Source organism: Hippopotamus amphibius, chromosome 7 (genome assembly GCF_030028045.1).
Source record: "Hippopotamus amphibius kiboko isolate mHipAmp2 chromosome 7, mHipAmp2.hap2, whole genome shotgun sequence".
Classification (NCBI taxonomy): domain Eukaryota; kingdom Metazoa; phylum Chordata; class Mammalia; order Artiodactyla; family Hippopotamidae; genus Hippopotamus; species Hippopotamus amphibius.
This window is the reverse complement of record NC_080192.1, coordinates 71023317-71045779: the sequence shown is the minus strand read 5'-3', so window position 1 is coordinate 71045779 and position 22463 is coordinate 71023317. Positions and strand designations below refer to the sequence as shown.

Sequence of the window (22463 nt, the reverse complement as noted above, 5' to 3'; positions counted from 1 at the left end):
TTTTTTAGAAAAAGGAACACAAATTCATTGTAAAAAAGTTTTAACTTTCCCTTGTGTATTCTTTTTTGAGACTCTCACAGCATTACTGTTAAATTTGAATTTTGAAATATACATACAGAAAATTATTTTTTTAAATAGTTATTGAAGTATAAAAAACATTCTCATTACTTTTTAAATATTATGCAGGAAGACAACCAAAGAGACTACCTACTCCTGTATTGTATGTACAGAAAACCCCTTTCTGTGGATATTTTTCTATGTGAAAAATTGTATGGACTTTTATAAATATTGTTTCTAACACAATTCTATATTTGTAAATTAATTTATAATGTGAATTGGGACAAAAAAATTTTTTTCCCCAGAAAAGCACACTGCATGCTGGAAATCATGAAATAAACTTTAAGTGGGATGACTTCTGGCTGCTTTTTAGGCATTACTGTTTTTCTGTCTTCAACTTCTTTCTCCTAAAGGAATAGAGCTGTAAGTGACATGGCATGGAACCTGCAACAGGGATTTTTCTGTATGGCGAGAGCGAGCAATTGATTTTTGAAGGGTTGGGGGGGGGGGCGCATTTGTTCTGCCTACCCACATCCTACAGGATTGGAAAGAAACAGTTCTGGAAGGTCTCTAGGCATATGAGCATTTTATTTATTTTTAACAGAGTAACGGTTCTGTCATTTAGATTAAACAAAGTTTCAGTGCACCAGGAAATTTCTGTTCCAGAAAAAAAAAGTGGTGCTGTAAGACTTTACCAGCTGGCAGCACTCCTTAGCGAGGAGCTCTGACTTTGGGTGTTGTGGTCCTCAAGGGGGCCACAGGCAACCCATCATTTTCAAGGAAATAGCTAGGAAACTTGGACTTGGCCCCAACTAGAAGAAACCTGAAAGATAAAGTTTCTAGCCTAGGATTTCTCAGCATCAGCACGATAGATATTTGGAGTTGGATAACCCACTGTAGAGGCTGCCCTGTGCCTCACAGAATGTTCAGTAGCATCCCTAGTCTGTATCCATTAGATTCCAGAAAGCACTCCCCGCACCACCACCCCCTCCCCGGCCAGGCCCTGGCCATGTGTGACAACCAAAAGTTTCTCCAGACATTGACAAAAGCCCCCTCTGCAGGGCAACATTAGACCTGGTTGAGAACCCCTGATCTAGACCAACACCCACAATTTGCCATTGAGGAAATGGACCCCTCTCACTTCCCCACGCAAAGTCCTAGGCTCTAGGGCTAGCAGTGGCGCCCTGAATGAATTAGACCTCTGGGCTCTGGTACAGGACAGTTTCTGTCCCATGAAACGGCTTTTCTCTTAGAAGAGTTGTGAGCAGGAGCAGCCCAATGATTGAGGCACTTCTCAGACCTGAGATCCACCTGTCTGCCTGTCACACTGGAGGTAGACTCCTGCCATATTTTAGTTGCTTGCTGTAGATGCTTATGGGCGCTTCCGTCTCAGCATCTATTTCTGTTAATAGAGACTTAGGCTGGGGATAATTCTGAACAAACAATTGTAAACTAACTGGGTTATTATTATTATTTGATAGGGATGATGGTGGGAAGAACAGGATTAAGGATTTCTTGGAAAGAAAGACATTAAAAAAAATGCGATTAACCTGTATTTGGAAGCATCTAGATCTGACAGCTACGAAATGCCAGAACGATGGCATTTATGAGAATAGAGGTGAAGAAAAGATTCCAGTTCTCATCTCCCAAGCACTGCAAAGGGCAGCAGGGTGGCTCAGTCCTGGAAGAGCCCAGGACTGAAGAAGCTGTGCTGGGGCAAGTCTCCGTCAGGGAACTGGGATTAAAGGGAAAGAGACGAAGCTGCCGGTGCCTGTGATGTTTCCAGGTCGAAGTCTGCAACAGCACTCCAATTGGCATCGATTTCCTGCATCTGTGACATTTTCTGTTTGGGAACCAGGTCAGAAATTTTGAACCTGAGCTAGACTTCGCTTTCCGTTGTTTAGGACAGAACAGAGGAAAAGACATCTCCCACCCTCCGCCCTCACAGTGTAGTTTAGCACCCTTCTCTCTCGAGTTCTCCCGGAGACTAGGGCCTGGGGTCAAGTTCCAGCCCAGGCTGAGGACCTTTGGGCATATGTATAACTTAAAGCAGCTAGCTGCCTTTTGGCCTTCCAGGACCTAGCGTACCTTTTAGAATAAGATGGCAAAGGAGAATTTGAAAAATTAATAAGCAGGTTTCAGGTTTCCTTCTTGATACCTTGAGATCCTTTATCTCATTCTTGAGCTTACTGGGAAAAGGCAGCTGGGGAGCCCAGAGGCTTCAAAAACTGCGTGCCTTTGCCCCCCAACTCCTCCCCCAGCTCCCCCAGGGTGCTCCGGGCAAAGTGGGCCAAGCTTTGGCCCCCCAGGAAGAAGGAACATCACTGAACCTCAGAGGATACTCCCACACTGTGCTTCTCTGCCTGCCTGAGACTTTCTAGAACTTGGAAAGAGCCTAAATCTTCATGATCTGGTTTTTTTTTTGTTTGTTTTTGTTTTTGTTTTTAATTTTCTTGAGCTTCTCTAGTAGCTAAAACCCTGAGGATTTTAAGGAAAAAGAAGTCCATGGTGGTTTCCTGAGGCAGGGATTTGCTGGTTTCTGGGGTAGAGACCTGGGGGCCTGTGGCCTTGCCTTTTGTCATGGAAAGCAGTCAGCTGGGCTTGCGGCTGGGTGGCTGGCACCGCTGAAGGAAGAAGGAATTTCCTGTCAGGTTTGAAAACAAAAAAAAAGGTCAAAAAAGACCTGATACCTACTGAATTCCTCCCTGCCTTTTTATTCATGATGTCAGGGGACCATCACCAAAACCCTGGGAGGCCTGGAGAACAGTCCTTTATCATTTTAAAAAAGGTAAACATTACAATAATAATAACTCCCTTTTTGGGTGCCAGACATGATCCTAAAACATATATATAAACTTTAAAATAGCAACTCTCTGAAGTAGATATTGTTACTCATTTCACCAATAAGAATACTGAGACCCAGGAAGTTTGTATAACGGAGCCAAGGTCAAAAATCTAAGTGGTTGCCACAGGTAAGTGCTTGAACCGAGATTCAAAATCAGGCCATCTGATGTCACAGTCCACCTGCCTTTAACCTACTATAATGCCTCTTCATTTTGAAGTTGAGAAACAGAGAGGTTAAGTGACTAGCCCAAGGCCACACAACTTGCTGGCTGCAGATTTGTGCTTAGAACCCAGGATCCTGCCCTGCTACCCACCCCCTTCTCTTCAGGCCTAAGTGATGTTCTCTTCAGGCATTTCACTTATAAGCTCCGTGTTGGTTTTTGTGTCTGGGGCTCCTTTTCAGGGATGCAGGAAGGTACACAGAGAGAAGTCACTTTCCTTGATAGGTCCTCCCTTACAGGATCAGCCAGGAGCCAGATCAGAGGCTCAGATCTCAGGCTCTGAAGCTGCCGAGGGAAGCCAGACGTTGCAGATGCTTATTTGGAACCTTGGACTTTGAAAATAAATTTGGAAATTTATCCACTGACTCAGCAAATCCCTTTGGGCATCAGGCCCTGTGCTAGGCATTGAGGATACTAAGATGACTAGATCCACTCAGATCCTTAGCAAGCATGATGGGGGCCTAGAACAGATGTGCACAGGGTAGGGAGGGTCCACAGGGAGGGACCGAGCTTCCCCCACCCAGCTGCCAGCCTGTGAGGAAGACGTCCCAGGAGAGCAGTGGGCAGTTTCCCTATCCTGGGCTGAGAGGCTGCGGCTCCACCACTGGCTCCTTCACCCCTTCCCTCCCCTGTGTTCCTGCTGGAGGAGACAATACCAGGGCCTTGTTCAAGGCCGTGGTGCTTCTGGACTGACAGTAGTGACAGAAGTTACCGTGGTCAGGCAGACAAGGGAGCTGTCTTCAAGACCTCGGGCCTCGGTGCACGACTGGAGCCTGTTCCCCCACACTCTTACCCTTCCAGCCCTGGGCGCGTTCCAGCCATGCCAACATCAGCATCAAGAGCCATGCCAACATCAGCATCAAGACTCGCGGCCCCAACTCCACTGCACTTCAAAGGAGGTTCGAGGCTGCAAGCGTATCGTGGTTTCCTCCTCCCAAGTTTACTCTATTTTTTTTTTTTTTTCTTTCTCTTTTTTGGCTGTGTTGGGTCTTCGTTGCTGCTCGCAGGCTTTTCTCTAGTCATAGCTCGTGGGCTTCTCATTGTGGTGGTTTCTCTTGTTGTGGAGCACGGGCTCTAGGCGTGTGGGCTTCAGTAGTTGCAGCACGGGGGCTCTGTAGTTGTGGCGCACGGGCTTAGTTGCTCCGTGGCACAGGGGATGTTCCCGGGCCAGGGATCAAACCCATGTCCCCTGCATTGGCAGGCGGATTCTCAACCACTGCGCCACCAGGGAAGTCCCCCAGTTCAGTCTCTTGAAATGCCTTAAGCAAACCACAATGCAGGGATGCCTGTGTTCCAGGTTGGGATCGGCAAGTGGGGCATTAACAAGCACAAGGACCACTTCCCTCTCAGCCGCAAAGGTGACGCCTACTGATCCCGTCACATCACCGCTCACCTCCGACTCCCCTCACCTGGGCTGACCCACAGGCTGCGACCGTGGCCCAGACGTGCAGACTCCCTGCATGGGCTTTGGTGTTCTTGAGAAAATGGATAATAGTGGTGTCTCCTTCACAGGGCTGTTGAGAGGGCTAACACGTGTATTTTCTATTGACTCTGTGTGTTTGCCCAACAGTAACATCCGGAAGGGCCCTGGCATCCTCTCACAGAGCCTCCACTTACTTCTCAGAAAGTCTGAGGTCAGTGTCATCCATTGGTTTGCCCCACAGTCTTGGAGAGTGACTATTATGATTAGCCTCATGCTACAGAAAAGCAAAAACAGAGCAGGAATCTTGGCACACAGCTGGCTGCTGGGAGCGGGGATATCTCACAGGAAAGGGAAGTTCACTCATTCACTGCCTCCAGTGAGCAGATGAGTCAGTTAAGAAATGTACCAAACACCTACTAACTCTTACTTTGCTTCCTCTGTTTCCCTCGCACCCCACATTCAAGCCCGAAAGGAGGACTGTTGGCTCCAGGATCCAAAATCAGTCTGCAGCCCCCGGTTCCTGCGCCATCACCACACCTCCCGCCTGGAGGACCCAGCAGCCCCGAAGTGGCCACCAGCCCCAACGCGGGACTCCCTACGGTGCACATTGCATCCATTCCTACCTTTCTGAGCTCATTCTCCGCTTGGAACCCAGAGGAATCTTTTAAACAAGAGATATGATGATACTGCTTTCCTGCTTAGAACCTTTTGGGAACTTCTATTACTAACAAAGTCCAAAGTTCTTTTGTGCCCTTACCCCTGGAACTCCCTTTTGCTTGGCTCCAGTCACTTGCTTTGCAGACCCTCAAACATTCCAAACTCTTCTGTTTCAGGGTCTTTGCAGTTATTCCCTCTGCCATGAGAGCTCAGTTCCCCAGATCGTTTTTTTTTTTTTGACCGCACTGCGTGGCATGTGGGAATCTTAGTTCCCAGACCAGGGATCAAACTCCCGCAGTGTAAGCGCAGAGTCTTAACCACTAGACTGCCGGGGAAGTCCCTCCCCAGATCTTTTCAGGCTTCCACTCAGAGGCCCATTTCTGGAGCAGCTGTCCCTTGAGTGTCATGACCCCTCCCATTTCGACCAAGTCCCCTCAGGACACCCTTTATAAATTATATTCTTCCCACCTTAACTAAACCCTATTCATGTCTGTCTCCGCTTTAATTTTTTTATTTTTATTTTTATTTTTTAGCTGCACCACACAGCACGTGGGATCTTAGTTGCCTGAACATGGGTCAAACCCACACCACCTGCATTTGAAGCACGGGGTCTTAACTACTGGACCACCAGAGCAGTCCCTCCTCCTATTTTAAAGTGAAATAATTATCTTACTGATCTTAAAAGAAAAGTATATTTTCTCTCCTCCCTGTGTGGGGAAACTGAGGCACAGGGCATCCCTTTCTCTGAGATTTTCGTTGGTGATACACCTCATTGGGCATTACTCAGTACATAAAGTAGAAAAGTTCTCTTTCTCCTCCAGTTTTAAATGGGCAAAACCCCAAGAATTTTTGCTATGTTTAGCCTGGATTTAAAACTCAGCCGTCCGCATCTCCCCACACATCACTTCCCCCTTTCCGCGTTCATACCTCCCCTGTGTTCTCCTGGAGACGAGAGTCTCAGCCAAACACCTGGAGTCTTTGATCATCAACCTATCAGCTGCCCCCCAGCGCTCGTTTCAGCTAGAAGACTTTCAAGTTCTCCCCCTTTACTAGGTCTGGGAAAGGAAAAAAAAAAAACCACCCGTAGCAGCTGTTACACTGCACCTTTCTTTGCGTACGGATAGTAAGTGCCAAGCAATTGCTACTTCAGCGGGGATTTAAAGAAAACCTTCCTTCAATGGGATTAACTTCTGTGCGGCCCATGATGACTGCCACACAGCATAGCAGTCAGCCGCGGAAACCCAGCTCCTTCCACTGCCTTTCCAGGCTCTGTGCCGGATGTCTTGCTGCATCTACGTTTCTTGATTCAGGAACTACTGAGAACATACACATCTTAATAATAGGGTTATTGCCATTGCTAAAGTAGTAGTGGGGCTGGCACTTGTGGGGCAATAGTTCTCCTTTCCAGCATCTTACATGCTAAAGTTCCTCCAAAAAGGCAGCACCGCAATTAATCCTGATGCTCCCAAATGCAGTGACCCTTCATTTGCTCAGTGATTTTTACTAACCACTCTCTCTTCTTTTTTAATGTATTTATTTATTTATTGGCTGTGTTGTGTGTTCGTTGCTGTGCACAGGCTTTCTCTAGTTGCGGTGAGGGGGGCTACTCTCTGTTGTGGTGCATAGGCTTCTCATTGCAGCGGCTTCTCTTGATGTGGAGCACGGGCTCTAGGCGCATGAGCCTCGGTAGTTGTGGCGCACGGGCTTAGTTGCTCTGCGACATGTGGAATCTTCCTGGACCACCGATGGAACCTGCGTCCCCTGAACTGGCCGATGGATTCTTAAGCACTGCGCCACCAGGGAAGTCCCCCCTAACCACTTTCTATACCTACTCAGAGACCTGGCTAAAATCAAGATCTCTATAAGAATGGTGCTTTCATTCTAGGGTAGGGGGAGAAGCAAGTAGGAGGTAACAGCAGGGTCAGAGTGCTTTGACGGGAGAAGTGTGGGGTGCTGTGGGAATCTCTGGGAGAGGCCCCACCCCCGACCTGAGTAGGAGCTGGTGAGGGGAAGAGGGCAGGGATGGAGGGAAGAAGTGTGGGGAGGTGGGGGCTCTGGAAGTACAAAGGAGGTCTGGAAACCAGAGGCCATGGCTCCTATGGAAACTGAAAGAAGCTGCCCCGGGAGGCAGGTCACATACAGCAGTTTTAGGCAAGCAAGGCAGTGAAGGCAGGGGAAGCCCATCAATAGAATAGAACTGGGCAGAATAGAAATGAATCAGATGTGTATTTCAAATAGAGCTCTTAGTGGAGAATCCTTTGGAAGGACAAGATCTTCTTAGAGAGACCCCTGGAAGCTACGGTAGCAAAAAAGAAGTGATGGGAGTCTGAAATAGGGTTGGGATAATGGGGAAGAAAACTATGGGAGGTTTGAGGGACATTTAGGAGGTGGGGAGGGACAGAGTGCGTGGTTCCCAGAAAGTGGTGGTTGAGGGAGAAGGAGGACTCCAAGATGACGTCAAGGTTCTGCCCAAAGTTGTGGGTTGAAGGGTGGTGTCATTCACCAGATGAGGACAACCCACGAGAGGGGGGTCTGTCTGTGGGTCCTCCAGGAGGAACTTTCCAGCAGGAGCTGGAGTCTGCAGGTTGATTAGGAGGGATGACCAGGCTCACTACGTAAATCTGGGAGGTACCAGAATGTGGATGAGAGATTTAATTCAGACAGTTAATAACTATTTCTTAGCAGCTACCTATGCCAAGCCCTGTGCTGTGGGCTGGAGATACATTGGTGAGTAAAGTAGACTTCTTCTCTTCTCTCCTGGAGTTTACCGTCTAGCAGGGGGAGACTGGTACCAAGGAAATAATCTCACTGGTGAATATGTCATTACAAAGTGGTCTCAGTGCTGTGAAGGGGCAGGGCGGAGTTCTGTGAGCGTAAGAGGAAGGACCATAATCCAGCCTGGGACACCAGGGAAGGTTTTCCTGAAGGGATGAGGCTTGAATTGAGATCTCAGAAAGTGGGCAGGTGTGGACCAGCTGAGAGGAAGGAAAGCACATTCCAGACAGAGAGAGCAGAACTTACAAAGTCTCTGCAGCAGAGAGGACCCAGTGTGCTAGGGGGGCTGAGCGGGGCTGGGGCGTGTGTGGAGCAGTATGGTGGAATGTGATCAGATTTGCATTCTGAAGAGTTGTTTGAGATGGGGGTCTTCATGAATGAAGAGGACAAGAGTAGGACATTACTGCAGTTCAGGCAAGTGACTTGGACCACTAGTGACGAGGAAGAGACGTGAATTCTGGTGAAAGATATCAGGGAAGTAAAATCAACAAGACTTGGTGAGGCATTGGATACAGAGGTGTAAGAGAGAAAGGTGTCAAGGATGAGTTTTAGGTCTGTAGCCTGGGAGACTGGCTGGTAAGGGTGCTATTTCCTAGATGAGGAAAGTTGAAAGAAGATCACTTGTTATTTGGTGCATATGTCGGTGTCATAAATTTGGTCTCAAAAACATCGAGTTGAGGTGCCTCTGAGACATTCAAGTGAGAACACATATGATTCTGGAGCTCAGAGGAGAAGCCTGGGCTGGAAATTTAAATTATGAGTCACTGATGTGCAACTATTAATTAAGGGACTTCTGGTTTCTGACATGCAAAGAGCTTGAAAGTTATCACTTCCATGCTCACACTAAGAAAAAGCTGAGCAAACAAAATCAACAACTTGTCTTAGATTCGTCAGAGAACTGATGCCTCCAAAACTGGAAACAGAGGTGAACACTGAGAATCACGGTTTACTGGGTGCAAAGTTTACACTTGCCACTGGAGCCAGTACTGGTAGAAAAACCTAAAATGTAATTAACAAATTGCTGGAGGATTGGTGTGGATAAGCTTGAGAGTTAAAAACTCTGGAGTTGGGGTCTCCCTGGTGGCGCAGTGGTTAAGAATCCACCTGCCAATGCAGGGGACATGGGTTTGATCCCTGGGCCAGGAAGATTCCACATGTCTCGGAGCAACTAAGCCTGTGTGCCACAACTACTGAGCCTGTGCTCTAGAACCCACCAGCCACAACTATTGAGCCCATGTGCCACAACTACTGAAGCCCACACACCTAGAGCCCATGCTCTACAACAAGAGAAGCCACCACAATGAGAAGCCCATGCACTGCAATGAAGAGTAGCCCCAGCTCACCACAACTAGAGAAAGCCTGTGCGCAGCAGCAAAGACCCAACAGAGCAAATAAATAAATAAATAAAATATATTACACAAACGAACAAACAAACAAAACTCTGGAGTCCCCACACTTTGCTGAGTTTTACCTCCAGGAACTCTTTCAGAGTCTCAGAGTGCAGATTGAAGAAAAAAGGGCCTCTCATGCTTCTGACTAGGGGAGGGAGAAAGTAACCATTTTGAAATAAGCCAGATCTTTCTTTTCTTCATAAGGACAGCCTATGTATTTTACAAGACCCTAACTGACTTGGAGGAAGGGAAATACCCAGGTCCGGCCCCCTCTAGTCTTCCTATCTGACCTAAAGGAACAAACAAAGCAGCTGAGAAGCACTTGTGCAGGCCACAGAATGGGAGCACAGGCTCACTAAAACACCAAAACTGCACCATAAACTATAGAACACTTTGCCTATCCTGCACTTATCACCATGTCGATCTGGCTCCTGTATAATGACAGTGGGTTATAGCTAAATGAACAGTAAGTCTCAGACTCTATTTCAAGGCAGTGTCTCTAGGGAAACCCAAAGACAACAGGAGATGCAAAAATGAGGACATTCGAGGAAATGTTAGCCACTGACATATACAGCTACAGCAAACAGTAAACACAACCTAACTCTTAGCCAAATAAACATAAACCCTCACACTACAGGCATATCTACCTCAGTTCCTTTACCCAGATTCATCATATCTGGCTTGCAAGAAAAAAACTTACAAGGTATGCTAACAGACAAAAAATACAATTTGAGCAAAACAAACATCAGAACCAGGCTGATGGCAAGGATGTTGGAATTATCAGACCAGGACTTTAAAATAACTATGATTAACATGCTAAGGGCTTTAAAGGAAAGAGTGGACACCATGCAAGAAGAGATGGGTGATGCAAGTAGACAGATGGGAACTCTAAGAAGGAATCAAAAGGAAATGCTAGAAATCAAAAACACTTTAACAGAGATGTTAAAGAAAGGTTTTGATAGGCTCATCAGTAGACTGGACACAACCAAGTAAAGAATCAGTGAGCTTGAAGATATGTTGATAGAAACTTTCAAAACTGAAATGCAAAGAGGAAAAGAAGGATGAAACACATTTTCTTTTTATTGTACAGTATTAACAGGGTGGAAAAGGAAACTGGAAAAAGAAAATCCCACACACAATAGCAACCAAAAGTTTAAAATAGAAGGAGAAAAGAGAAGATAAACTAATAGAATAAATGTTTCCAGAGGTTAAAAAAAGACTAGAGTCCTTTTTATTTTCATCATCTCTCATTTCATTATTTCTTTTAACAATTAATTTATAATCTCCAGATGGAAAGGACCTACCCAGTGCCAAGCAAGATTTTGGAAAACAAACAAACAAACAAAAAACACCTACACACAGACATCCTGTTAAAACTCTAGAAATCCAAAGATAATACCTACTAAGCAAGGAGAATCAGATGGGCACCAGACATCTCCTCAACAATATTGGATCCTCTGAGGATTTCTTTGTGATACATGAGACAGACTCCAACTAACTTGAGCAAAAAAGGAATTTATTAGGACAGTATGCAATAACTCACAGAATCACAGGAAACCCAAAGAACTGTGTTTTATGAGGGAGGGAGGGTCTCAGCAGCAAGTCTCCTCTGGGCCCCATCATTGGGAGGGGGGAACTGCAGCCAGGTATGGCATCCTTGTTACTCTACAAAAGATAAAATTCCAAGGGAAAGTTTCTGATTGACTCCTGGGCTGGGAGAGGGGTGGGACTCCTTAATTGACATGATAGTTACTAGAATACTAAGGATGAATTTGCAGGCAAACAACACATTAATTCATCCCATCAACACATGTTTATGGAGTCCTTCTATGTGCCTGGCATTGTTCTGGGCACTGGACATAAGCAGTGAACAAACCAGAGACCCTATTCTGATGTAGCATACATTCTGGTGTGGGGGTGGGGGTTGACAGAAAATAAATACAGCTCCATGGTCTCTTATCTCCAGTGATGAAACTGGAAAAGCTCCAAGGAAGTTGTATCCTTGTCCGTAAGCAATATTCTTATTATTTTATAAAGAATATTTGTTTGGATTTACCTAAATGTCAATCACTTTCTTTGGTCACCATCTTTTCTTGCACTTCTTCAGAGATGCTTTCCTTTTTGTGAAGTAAATCATATAGATGTTCTTTTAGTGAAGTTTTCTTGGCCATATACTCCTTCAGTTTTTTACTTGTACAGAAATGCTCCATTTTGCCCTAGTACTTGAAAGATAGTATGCTTTCAGGACACAGAAATCTGGGTTGACACATGCTTCCCCCAACTCTTTAAATATGTTATTCCATATCTTCTGGTTTCTGTTATCAGCTGTCTGAATAATTGTTATTCTTCTGGAGAGGATCTGTCTTCTCTCTCTGGCTGCTAATAACATGTTCTCTTTGCCTTTGGTGTTCTACAGTTTCACTAAAATATGTATAGGTATGGATTTGTTTTGCTTATCCTGCTTGGTGTATGCTATCCTCCTTGTATCTGTAGACTCTTACCTTTATCTTTTCTGGAAAATTCACAGCCATTATCTCTTTAAATATAGCTTCTCCTACATCCTCTCTATTTTCTGTTTTGGGGACTATGATTAAATGTATATCTCATTTCTCATTCTACATATGTAACCCCTCTCTCTATCATATGCTTCATCACCTTGTCTCTCTAAGTTGCATCCTCTGTAATGTTATCAGCTCTACCTCCCAGGTCACTCATTCTCTCTTCATTTCTCTCTGGACTCGGTTTAACTTTTCCACTATTGATCTTTAAATTTGAACAATAACATTTTTCATTTCAAAAAGTTCGATTTGTGGGACTTCCCTGATGGCTCAGTGGTTAAGAATCTGCCTGCCAGTGCAGGGGACACGGGTTTGATCCCTGGGCCACGAAGATCCCACATGCTGTGGAGCAACTAAGCCCATGCACCACAACTACTGAGCCTCAGTGCTGCAACTACTGAAGCCCGAGCCCCTAGAGCCTGTGCTCTGCAACAAGAGAAGCCACCTCAATGAGAAGCCCGTGCACAGCAATGAAGATCCAATGCAGCCAATAAATTAAAAAAATAGATAAATAAATACATTTATTTTTTAAAAATTTTGATTTGTTTCTTTTCCAAATCTGCCTTAGCATTTCAGATAATCTTGGATAGATTGCTTAGCTTTACGATCTTTTATTTTGTAAACATGTTGCACATATTTTATATTCTGGATCTGATCATTCCAATATCTGAAGTCTTTAGAGGTCTGAATCTATTGATCTTTTCAGCTTACTCTCACTGATTATGATTTGTTTCTCTGTGTCAATTGCCTTGATTGTGAATTCATATATAGTTAATCTCTGGGAATTCTGATTTTCCTCCAAAAAGGATTTATGTAAGCTTCTGCTATCAGGTGGGGGTGCTATCAATGTGTGAGCATTTTAGCCCTTTTGAGGGTCCCAGTTTACTCCAGGACTCCCTGCTTTCAGCATCCCCGTCCTGCTGCCTGCCTTATTTGCATGCCTTTGTAATATTCAATGCCAATTTCAATATTTGCCCTCTGGTCAGATTCCACTTTCATACTTGCTTACTACTCTCTAATTGGTTTCAGTTAATCTTTTTGCTTGTTTTTAACTTTTTATTTTGAAATAATTTTATATGTATAGAAAAATTACGGACTTCCCTGGTGGTGCAGTGGCTAAGAATCTGCTTGCCAATGCAGGAGACACAGGTTCCATCCCTGATAGGGGAAAAGCCCACATGCTGAGGAGCACCTAAGCGCGTGTGCCACAACTACTGAGCCTTCACTCTAGAGCCTGCGAGCCACAACTACTGAGCGCATGAGCCACAACTACTGAAGCCTGCGAGTGCCTAGAGCCTGTGCTCCACAACAAGAGAAGTCACTGCAATGAGAAGCCCACACACCGCAACGAAGAGAAACCTGTGCTTGCTGCAACTAGAGAAAGCCTGCACAGCAACAAAGACCCAATGCAGCCAAAATAAATAAATAAATTTATTAAAAAAAAGAAAAGTTGCAACAATAGTACAAAAAGCTCCTATATACTCTTCACCCAGATATCCCATTACCCATGAATACTTTAGTATGCATATTTTCCCAAAATAAAGCTACTCTGTTACATAATCAGAGCACAACCACAAAACTCAGGAAATTCACATTGATAAAATACTACAGCTAATCCACAGACCCTTTCCAAATTTTGCTTACTGTCTCAATAGTACCCTTTATAAATGCTTCTTCTTTCTGGTCCAGGATCAAATCCAAGATCACATATTCAGTTGTCGTCTCTCAAGTTTTCATCAATTTGGAAGAGTTCTTCAGTTTTTCCATGTCTTTCAAGACATTGACATTTTTGAGGAGTACTGGACAGTTATTTTTCAGAGTGTTTTTCAATTTGAATTTGTCTTATGTTTTCCTCACTATTAGATTCAGGTTATTACTATTATTATTATTACTACTGGTTTTTCTTGGAAGCTATATCACAGAAGTGGTTCTGTTCTCCTTACCGAAACAGATTAGGAGGCAAATGATACTGATTTGTCCTATAATTGGTGATGAGTTATTTTCGCTTAGTTAAGATGATGCTATAGACTGGATTGTGTTCCTCCCCAAATTTTATGTTGCAACCCTAATCCCCAGTGTGATGTTATTTGGAGATAGACCTTTGGAAGATAATTAGGTTTAGATGAGGCTTAGGAGTCGTGCCCTTATAAGAAGAGACATCCAGAGGGCTTGTTCTTTCTGTCATGTGAAGACACAGCAAGAAGGTGGCTGTGTGCAAGCCAGAAAGACAGCTATCACCAGAAATCAAGCAGGCTGGCACCCTAATCTTGGACTTTCAGCCTCCAGAACTGTGAGAAAATAAATTTCTGTTTTTTAAGCCACTCATCTATGGTATTTTCTTATAGCAGCCTGAACTGACTAATATAGAGGTATCTTTCAGGTTTCTTCACTTACAAAGTTAATTTGTAAGTAATTTTACTTGTGAATTAGTAAGAAAATTGATGGGTTTTGTAGACAGCTACCTCAAGACCAAGTATTCCTTTTTTTTTTTTTAGAAGCTTAGTTTATTTTATTTATTTTTAAAATTTTATTTATTTATTTTTTTGGCTGTGTTGGGTCTTCATCACTGCTCGCTGGGCTTTCTCTAAGTTGTGGCGAGCAGGGGCTACTCTTTGTTGAGCTGTGAGGGTTTTTCATTGCGGTGACTTCTCATGTTGCAGAGCATGGGCTCTAGGTGTCTGGGTTTCAGTAGTTGCAGCACGCAGGCTCAGTAGTTGTGGCGCATGGGCTTAGTTGCTCTGCATCATATGGGATCTTCCTGGAGCAGGGATGGAACCTGTGTCCCTTGCATTGGCAGGTGGATTCTTAATCACTGAGCCAGCAGGGAAGTCCAGTATTCTGTTTCTCATCAAACTTTACCTGCTAGGGACAATGCAATTTCCTCTTGATTGCCTCCTCTCCTCTCCTCCTTCCTCTCTCCCTCCATCTGTGCCAGGCTTCCTCCATTCCTCCCTTTTCCCCCTCCCTCCCCTCCTTCCTCTATTCCTGCCTCCTTTCCTCCTTCCCTGAGATCTCAAAATGAACGAGTAACTGTCGCAGGTCCCAATTCCATCACAATCATTATTGTGTTCCTATGACATGAGCAAGACTTCCTTCTGAATCATCAGAGCCCAGATCTTTTGGAATAGGAAGGAAAAAAATGTTGAGTCTCTCACTGGAAAAAACGTTGAGTCATATGAGAGGTGTGATTCCCGATCTCTACCTCTATGTTCTCTGGCCATTGTAGTTTTGCTTTGGGTGAAAGAGCACCATTACTTTGCTGGTTCACAGCAGTTGCTACATCCGAACTCTCAAGATGTTGACTCCAGGTTACTTTCTTAAACTGACTTTCGAATAGCCATTCAAGAGCAGCTCTTTCTGCATGATGGAGTACATGGAGACCAATGACTCCTTTGCATGTCATCTCATTTATTTACTTTATTATGAAGTGAGTTTCTTAGTAGGAGGTAATGGTGTATGGTTTACCATCATAATGAATGATACTCAGTAAAGTGCATGGATGGTACTTGTGGTAGAGGCATGATAGGTAAGAACACAAATTCAATTTTAGAAAAAGTCTATTTAAGCAAAGACAGATTTATCCTTCCCCCATGATGGAAGAGATACCATGTAACCAACTAGAAACCACATGCCCTGGAGGTATCATGGTATTTTTTATATATATATATATATTTTTTTTTAACACTATGAAATCTGCTTCTGATTTATTTGAACTTTTAATAAATAACTTAATTTTACAGATCACACTGTAATCATAAAAAGGAAGTACATTGAGGGCTCTATTTTTCTTGTAGTCATGACTTAAGGATGAAGAATTGGTCAGAAGAAAACACCACTGTACTATCTTACTCATCCTGAAGTTCTGATAAGGATAAAACTGTATTAGAACCAACACATGCATTAAGGAAAACCAGTTCATAGTGGGTTACCTCTTAAAAACAAACCTAAAATAGGAACTAAACAAAATGAATTACGTGAGTCAAAATACCTGTACTTAGAAACCTAGTTTCCTTTGATTATAAGGACTCAATCTAAAAGAAACAGGTATGTTTACTTCATTTGTAAAATAATACTTATAGTGATCAAACCCAGTCATAAAGATTTAAAGATGTTTTTCTTGATTAGTTAATAAAGAATCAACTTTACTAACTAATAAAGTTTTAAGATATATAATTGACATAAGAGTATGCCAATACAGAAGTTTTAAGATATATAATTGAAATAAGAATATACCAACATAGAAGCAGGCAAAGAGCATTGCTGTGATATACAAGCACTTAGGTAAATTTTGAACTATTTCCTTCTCTCATTATGCAAATTCTGATGTACAGTTTGAAATCATATATGTTTTACAAACTGGAAAGGTTGAGTCAATACCTAATTTATTGTCATTTTGGTTTTTGTCACCTTTGCAGTCTCCTGGATATAGCTTTTATTGTACTTGTGTCCTGCATATTAGTCTCCTGTTCTTCAGTCCTGGCTGGGGAATTCTCTTGTTCTTTGATTGCAGATGTAGTATAAGGTCTTTTCAGTCTGAGATAATCTTTTGGACTAGTGGGAGCAGTCCTAGTGGAGTCACTGATAGAGGTAAGTTGATTTTCTCCTGCTGAACCAGACGAAAGGGCTTGGGTATTTGTCAGGGCAAGTTCTTCATCAGCTATTGAATCACCTTCCAAAAGAGAAATGTTGTTAAATTTTTTAAGTGGAGTCATCTGAGGAGAATTCAATTCTTTTTTCTTCATAGGTGTTTCATATTTGGTGCCGCAACTCCGTGGTGGCTGAAATGCCTTCTGTGCAGCTGGAGAAACAAATGTACAAATAGGACTAACAGGTGGAGGTACAGGCAGTCTACTCAAGAAATCCAAGGCTCTTCTCTTTTTTGCAGTTTTTTGGGTCATCAATCTTTCTCTTCTTTGCAACAAGATTTTGAAGTCATTTGGGCTGATACAGGTGTTGAGACTGACTTCCCTTTTAGTTTACAAAGTGATAATGGAGTTTGATAATTCATCTCACTACTGGGAGAAGACATCAGAAGCTTATTTCCTGTACCAAGGACTGTTTGAACAGTGTGTGGTGCTGAAGTATAGTCTTTAGTTGGGGTGAACCACTTGGGATTATTTGCATTAAGTATATGAATAAGCTTGTTTTCTGCATCATTGCAAAATATATCAATATTCTCAATAGCATTTTTCATTTTGTGGAATGTCTCTTGAAAATGGCCCTCCTTTGGACTGGCAGAAAATATGGAAAAATCTCCAGCAAATAAAGTAGGAATTCCTGCTTTGGACTCTGGTCGCCACTGGAGGTTGCTTGCAGCAATTAACATGTGAGGTTTAATCACGTCTTCATTAAGATCTATCCAAAACTTTATTGCCAATAAATTATGGCATTCATCTGACAAATAGACCAAAGGAGCAAGACCTATTTTTTTCACAACAGAAACTACACATCCTATTAGGTCCAGCTCAGAACAAGGTGGCTGGAAGTCTGGATCCAATAATTTGTTGAAGCGAAGCTGCTCCCTTGGCTGATAAACTTGTAACTTCATCTGAAGCCGGTAGTTGTTTTTTTTTTTTTTTTTTGCTGTGTGCGGGCTTTTCTTTTTAGTTGCGGTGAGCGGGGGCTACTCTTTGTTGTGGTGTGTGGGCTCCTCATTGCTGTGGCTTCTCTTGTTGTGGAGCACGGGCTCTAGGCGCATGGGCTTCAGTAGTTGCAGCACATGGGCTCAATAGTTGTGGCTCACGGGCTCTAAAGCGCAGGCTCAATAGTTGTGGCGCACGGGCTTAGTTGCTCTGCAGCATGTGGGATCTTCCTGGAGCAGGGATCGAACCCGTGTCCCCTGCATTGGCAGGCAGATTCTCAACCACTGTGCCACCTAGGAAGCCCCCGGTAGTTGTTGATACTGAGTTTTTTTTGTTGCTGTTAACTGTATGTTAGCTCTTTCGGATTTACTTTTAGATTTTGATGCTGCAAGATGATAGATTCTGTATCTCTTGCCCTCTGTTAAGAGGGAATATAAATCTGATGATGGACGCCAGATACTCAACAGAACTGAATCTTTCTCCTTTCTCTCATAACTCACGACGCGCAGCTTCCACACAGGTGTCACGTCCCTTGGTAAAATCTGTTCCCCTTGCTGGACAGACTCCACAGCCTTCCTGAGTTCCACCTCCATCTGGGCTTGCTTCTTATCATTCAACATCTGTCTGTGATTATTCAAGACTCTTAATTGCTCTTCACTAAAATAACCCTCAGGGTAACTTGGGTCTGGTGCATTCTTCACAGCTTCATAAAGTTCTGCACCATCTTGCAGAGCACGAACTTGCTGTCTTGTTAGTGCACTTGGTGGTATACATCATTCTATTACAGTTTCTTTGTGCTCTTCAATTTCTGCTTGAATTGTAGTTAATAGGGTTTCCAGTTTCTTTTGCTGGACTTCTGCATATTTTGTGGCTTCCTTTTCTTCTTCTCTTTCATTGTGAAATATGTATAATCCAGATGATGTCTTCTCCATCCACTGCATAGGGTATGCTTTTTGAATAATTATATCAACACAACCAACATTTCCTCCATCGCTGAAAAGTGATGACAAGGGAAGAGGAAAAGGTCTAGGATCACGAAAGAATCTGAGTTTGGCATACCAGCAAGCAGGCTGAGTGCTGTTAGCAGAAATCTTTAACATAAGAGACTCTGGGGCTTCAAAAGGTGTACAGGCATCAGGAGAGCCCACCAGCTCTGCTCCGTGAATTACGATCTTCATGGTATTATAATTGAGGGCTCAGGGTTACCAAGGCTAATAGCAAGTTTGATGCTTGGTGGCTGTGGTCAGACAAGCTTGGTGTTTCTGGTCTTCTCAAGAGAATATAAACTCCATGAATGAAGACGTTGTCTGACTTGTTTATCCAGTGTACTTAGTGATAGATATGTGTCTGAGACTTATTGAGTGTTTAATAAAATCATGCTCAGGAATCAATAAGGTCCTCACCTTAGACCATAAGTTCTTCTTGAGGCAAAGTGGACAGTGAGATATATTTCTTGAAGTTTTGTCTTCTGGGAGAATTTCCTCTCTCTACTGTCTTTCCGGGCATGGAGATGTAAGGCTGAAGTCAGACACTTCTGGTTGACGTTGGAGTATTGTGCCTGGCCATCTGTAAATTATGGCTAAGTTTTTTTTTTCTTTTTTTTAATCCTCAATCAGCTTTCTTTGGGGCCAAGTTGCTCACACTTGCAAAGTATGCACTCCCACCTATGTGGCTTCTTGTGTCTTCATGAGAAGCCTACTTCACGAGGCCCCCTTCTTTCATTCTCTCTTTCATTGCAACTTGATGAAGGGTTGCTTCTGAACAAGTCTAACATCATGGCATAGTATCAAAGCAAAAAGGAGAACCTCGTGCGGGAACTTTGCATCTGCAAGCTCTGCCTCAATATCTGTGTGGGGGAGACTGGAGACAGACTGAGGCCAGCAGCCAAGGTGTTGGAGCAGCTTATCGGCCTGACCCCTGTGTTCTCCAAAGCTAGATACACTGTCAGATCCTTTGGCATCAGGAGAAATGAAAAGATTGTTCACTGCACAGTCCATGGGGCCAAGGCAGAAGAAATCCTGGGAAAAGGTCTAAATGTATGAGAACATGTGTTAAGAAAAAATAACTTCCCAGAGACTGGAAACTTTGGTTTGGGGATCTAAGAACACATCGATTGGGGATCAAAATGACCCCAGAATTGGTATCTATGACCTGGACTTCTACATGGTGCTGGGTAGGCCAGTTTTCAGCATTGCAGACAAGAAGCACAGGACAGGATGCATTAGGGCCAAACACAGAATCATCAAAGAGGATGCCATGCGCTGGTTCCAGCAGAAATATGATGGAATCATCCTTCCTGGCAAATAAGTTCCAATATCTATCTAAAAGGTCAATAAAACTTTTCAGTGAAATGTAAAATAAACAAAAACAAAAACAACCCCCCCACAAATTAGTAAATTCCTGTATATTGAATGCTATAAAACAGTAAATAATTAAATCTAGATGAAATAGAAAACATTTCTAAGGATACTATATATCAATTAATAAAATTGACACATAAGAGGTAGGAACCCTGAACAGATTAATAATTACAAAAGAAATTTGAATAGTTGTAAAAAATCTACACCTAAAAAAGGCACTAGGCCAAGACAGATTTATGAGCAAGCTCTACCAATGTTTCAAAGAGGATATTACCCCAATGCTACTTTTATACATGTACAAGTATGAACATTTGTTAATTTTTTCTATGAAGCTAGCAAAATCCTGAAAACAAACTGGTTAGCTCTCCAAAGAAAAGTATAGATAAATTTCACTTACAAATATGTGCCAATGTACACAAAAGTCTGTCGAGACAGACTCTGTGGGACTCTTATGTCCCACACACCTTGCAAACAGAGGTACTAACTGCCCTTTTGTTTCAGGCTATAATTTCAAGGATGTTTGTATAGTCAACAACTCGGGAAGATAGTGATAGAACCTCTACCTGGGATAGAGAGAAGATTGCTTACTGTATGATAAAAATGATGTCTCCCTCCAGTACCTCTGATTACTTCTCTAACTTTAGAGTTCCTCAACTGTGATGCAAGTCTGCTGGGTATATAGCACCCACCTGTGTTGTCCCTATGGGATTTATGGAGCAAGGGAAACCAATGGAAACTTGATGCATGTGCTACTTGCTGTGCTGTGTAATAAAGCCCTTTGACTTTGACCCAAGGGTCTCGTGTATTCTGTAAGCGTATATGATATTATGGTTGGTTAACTTGTTAGCTGGCAAGCAAGGAAAAAAAATTCCAGACCTTTCACAGTTCTCAATGAAGTCTGAAACTATTACCAGGTTGAATTCAGTAAGGTGTGAAAAGATCATATATCAGGGAAAAATAGGGCTTATTCTAGTTATTCAAAGATGATTCATCATTAGAAAATCTGTTAATGTAATTGACTATTCTTAAAAGAACTAGAAAACAAAGCAGATGCTGAAAAACCATTTGTTAAAATTTATCAGGTATTTCTTACTAAAACTAAATAAAACAATAAACATCAACAAAACTATTTATTACCGAGCTAGGAATAGAAAAAAAAAATTCCTTAATTTAAGAAAATGTTTTTACAAGGCAGAATTTTACACTATTACCTATACTTTTCGACACTGAACTGGAGTTAACTAGTCAGTAAGAATAATCAACAAGAGGCATAAATATTGAAAAAGGAGAGAGAGTTGCTATTTTGTAGGTGGGCAATATTATCCTCTAAAAAATATAAGAGAATCATCTAAAGAAGTATTAAAACTAATGAGATAGTTCAGTAATATGATCATGATCAGATACAAGATTTAGACGTAAAAATTCATTGCTTTCTTTTATGGAATCAATCAATTAGAAAATATAAACTTAAAAATATCCCATTCTCAATAGCAATAAAATCTATAAAATTCCTAGCTATAAATTTAACAAGGAAAAGTCAAGGTCCCCGTTATATATAAATATTTTCATAACAACTCATAAAATCTTACCAAATGTCATTTAAAAAACACAAAAAACATGCTCTTGAATGGGAAAACTCAATACGTAAAGATGTCACTGTCCCCCAAACAATACATTTAATACTAATTGATGTCCCCAAAGAATTTTTTAATGTAACTAAAGAATTCCAGTGCTTATCTGTAGTAGGAAATAATATATGAGATAATTTTCGGAAAAGAAAAAATATATGTATATATATCCTCCTCCCCTTACTAGCTATTAAGAGATAGCATTTACAAACTTTCAAGCAGCATATGTTGGGACTTCTCTGGTGGTTCAGTGGTTAAGACTCCACGCTTCCACTGCAGGGGGCACAGGTTTGATCTCTGGTGGGAGAACTAAGATCCCACATGCCGCATGGTGTAGCCAAAAAAAACAAAAAAACCCCAGCATGTATTAGTGTAGGAAAATACAATGGATCAAGGAGATAGTCAGGAGATTCCATTAAGGAAACTACCTACATTTAGAATATCCTCGAGGTGGCATTTCAAATCAGGGAAAAAGGAAACAACACTCAAAACAGAGAGTGAGGGCACTTGGATTTCATAAAGAAAACATAAATTTAAACTCTTATGTATACTGTATACAAAAATAAATTCCAGAAGGTTAAAGAGATAAATCTGAAAACAAACACACACAAAGGTATAAAATTATTACAGAAAGATATGAGGATATTTTTATAATCTTGGAAATATTTGCATATGAAAGGTAAATAATTACTTTCCAAATATTTCAGCTACAAAGCCATAAAAACTAGACAAATATAGAACAGGCTATCCACAGAAGAAATACCAGATGCCAATATATTCATAAAGATTCTGAGCCTCATTTTTAGTCAGGCAAATGAAAACACATGCTTTTTCTTTTTACTCATATTAATTAACAAACTGAAGAAGACTGATAATTTCCAAGGTTAGCAAAGGTGTATTCTTATACATTATTGGTGCCAATATAAATTACTTCTATTTAGCAATTCTGAAAGCAATATGTCATACA

The 22463-nt window shown here is 42.2% G+C and overlaps 1 protein-coding gene and 1 pseudogene across 1 annotated transcript; one reads left to right on the top strand and one right to left on the bottom strand.

Annotated features, from left to right (window-relative positions):
• Positions 1-16329: 16329 nt before the first annotated feature.
• Positions 16330-18686, bottom strand: LOC130857626 (breast cancer type 2 susceptibility protein homolog). The gene is given in 3 exon segments (XM_057743357.1): positions 16330-16829; positions 16832-17474; positions 17802-18686. Coding segments are annotated over 3 exon segments (2028 nt in total).
• A 597-nt stretch (positions 18687-19283) lies between these two features.
• On the top strand, positions 19284-19815 carry LOC130857203 (60S ribosomal protein L11-like; annotated as a pseudogene).
• The last annotated feature ends 2648 nt before the right edge of the window (positions 19816-22463 follow it).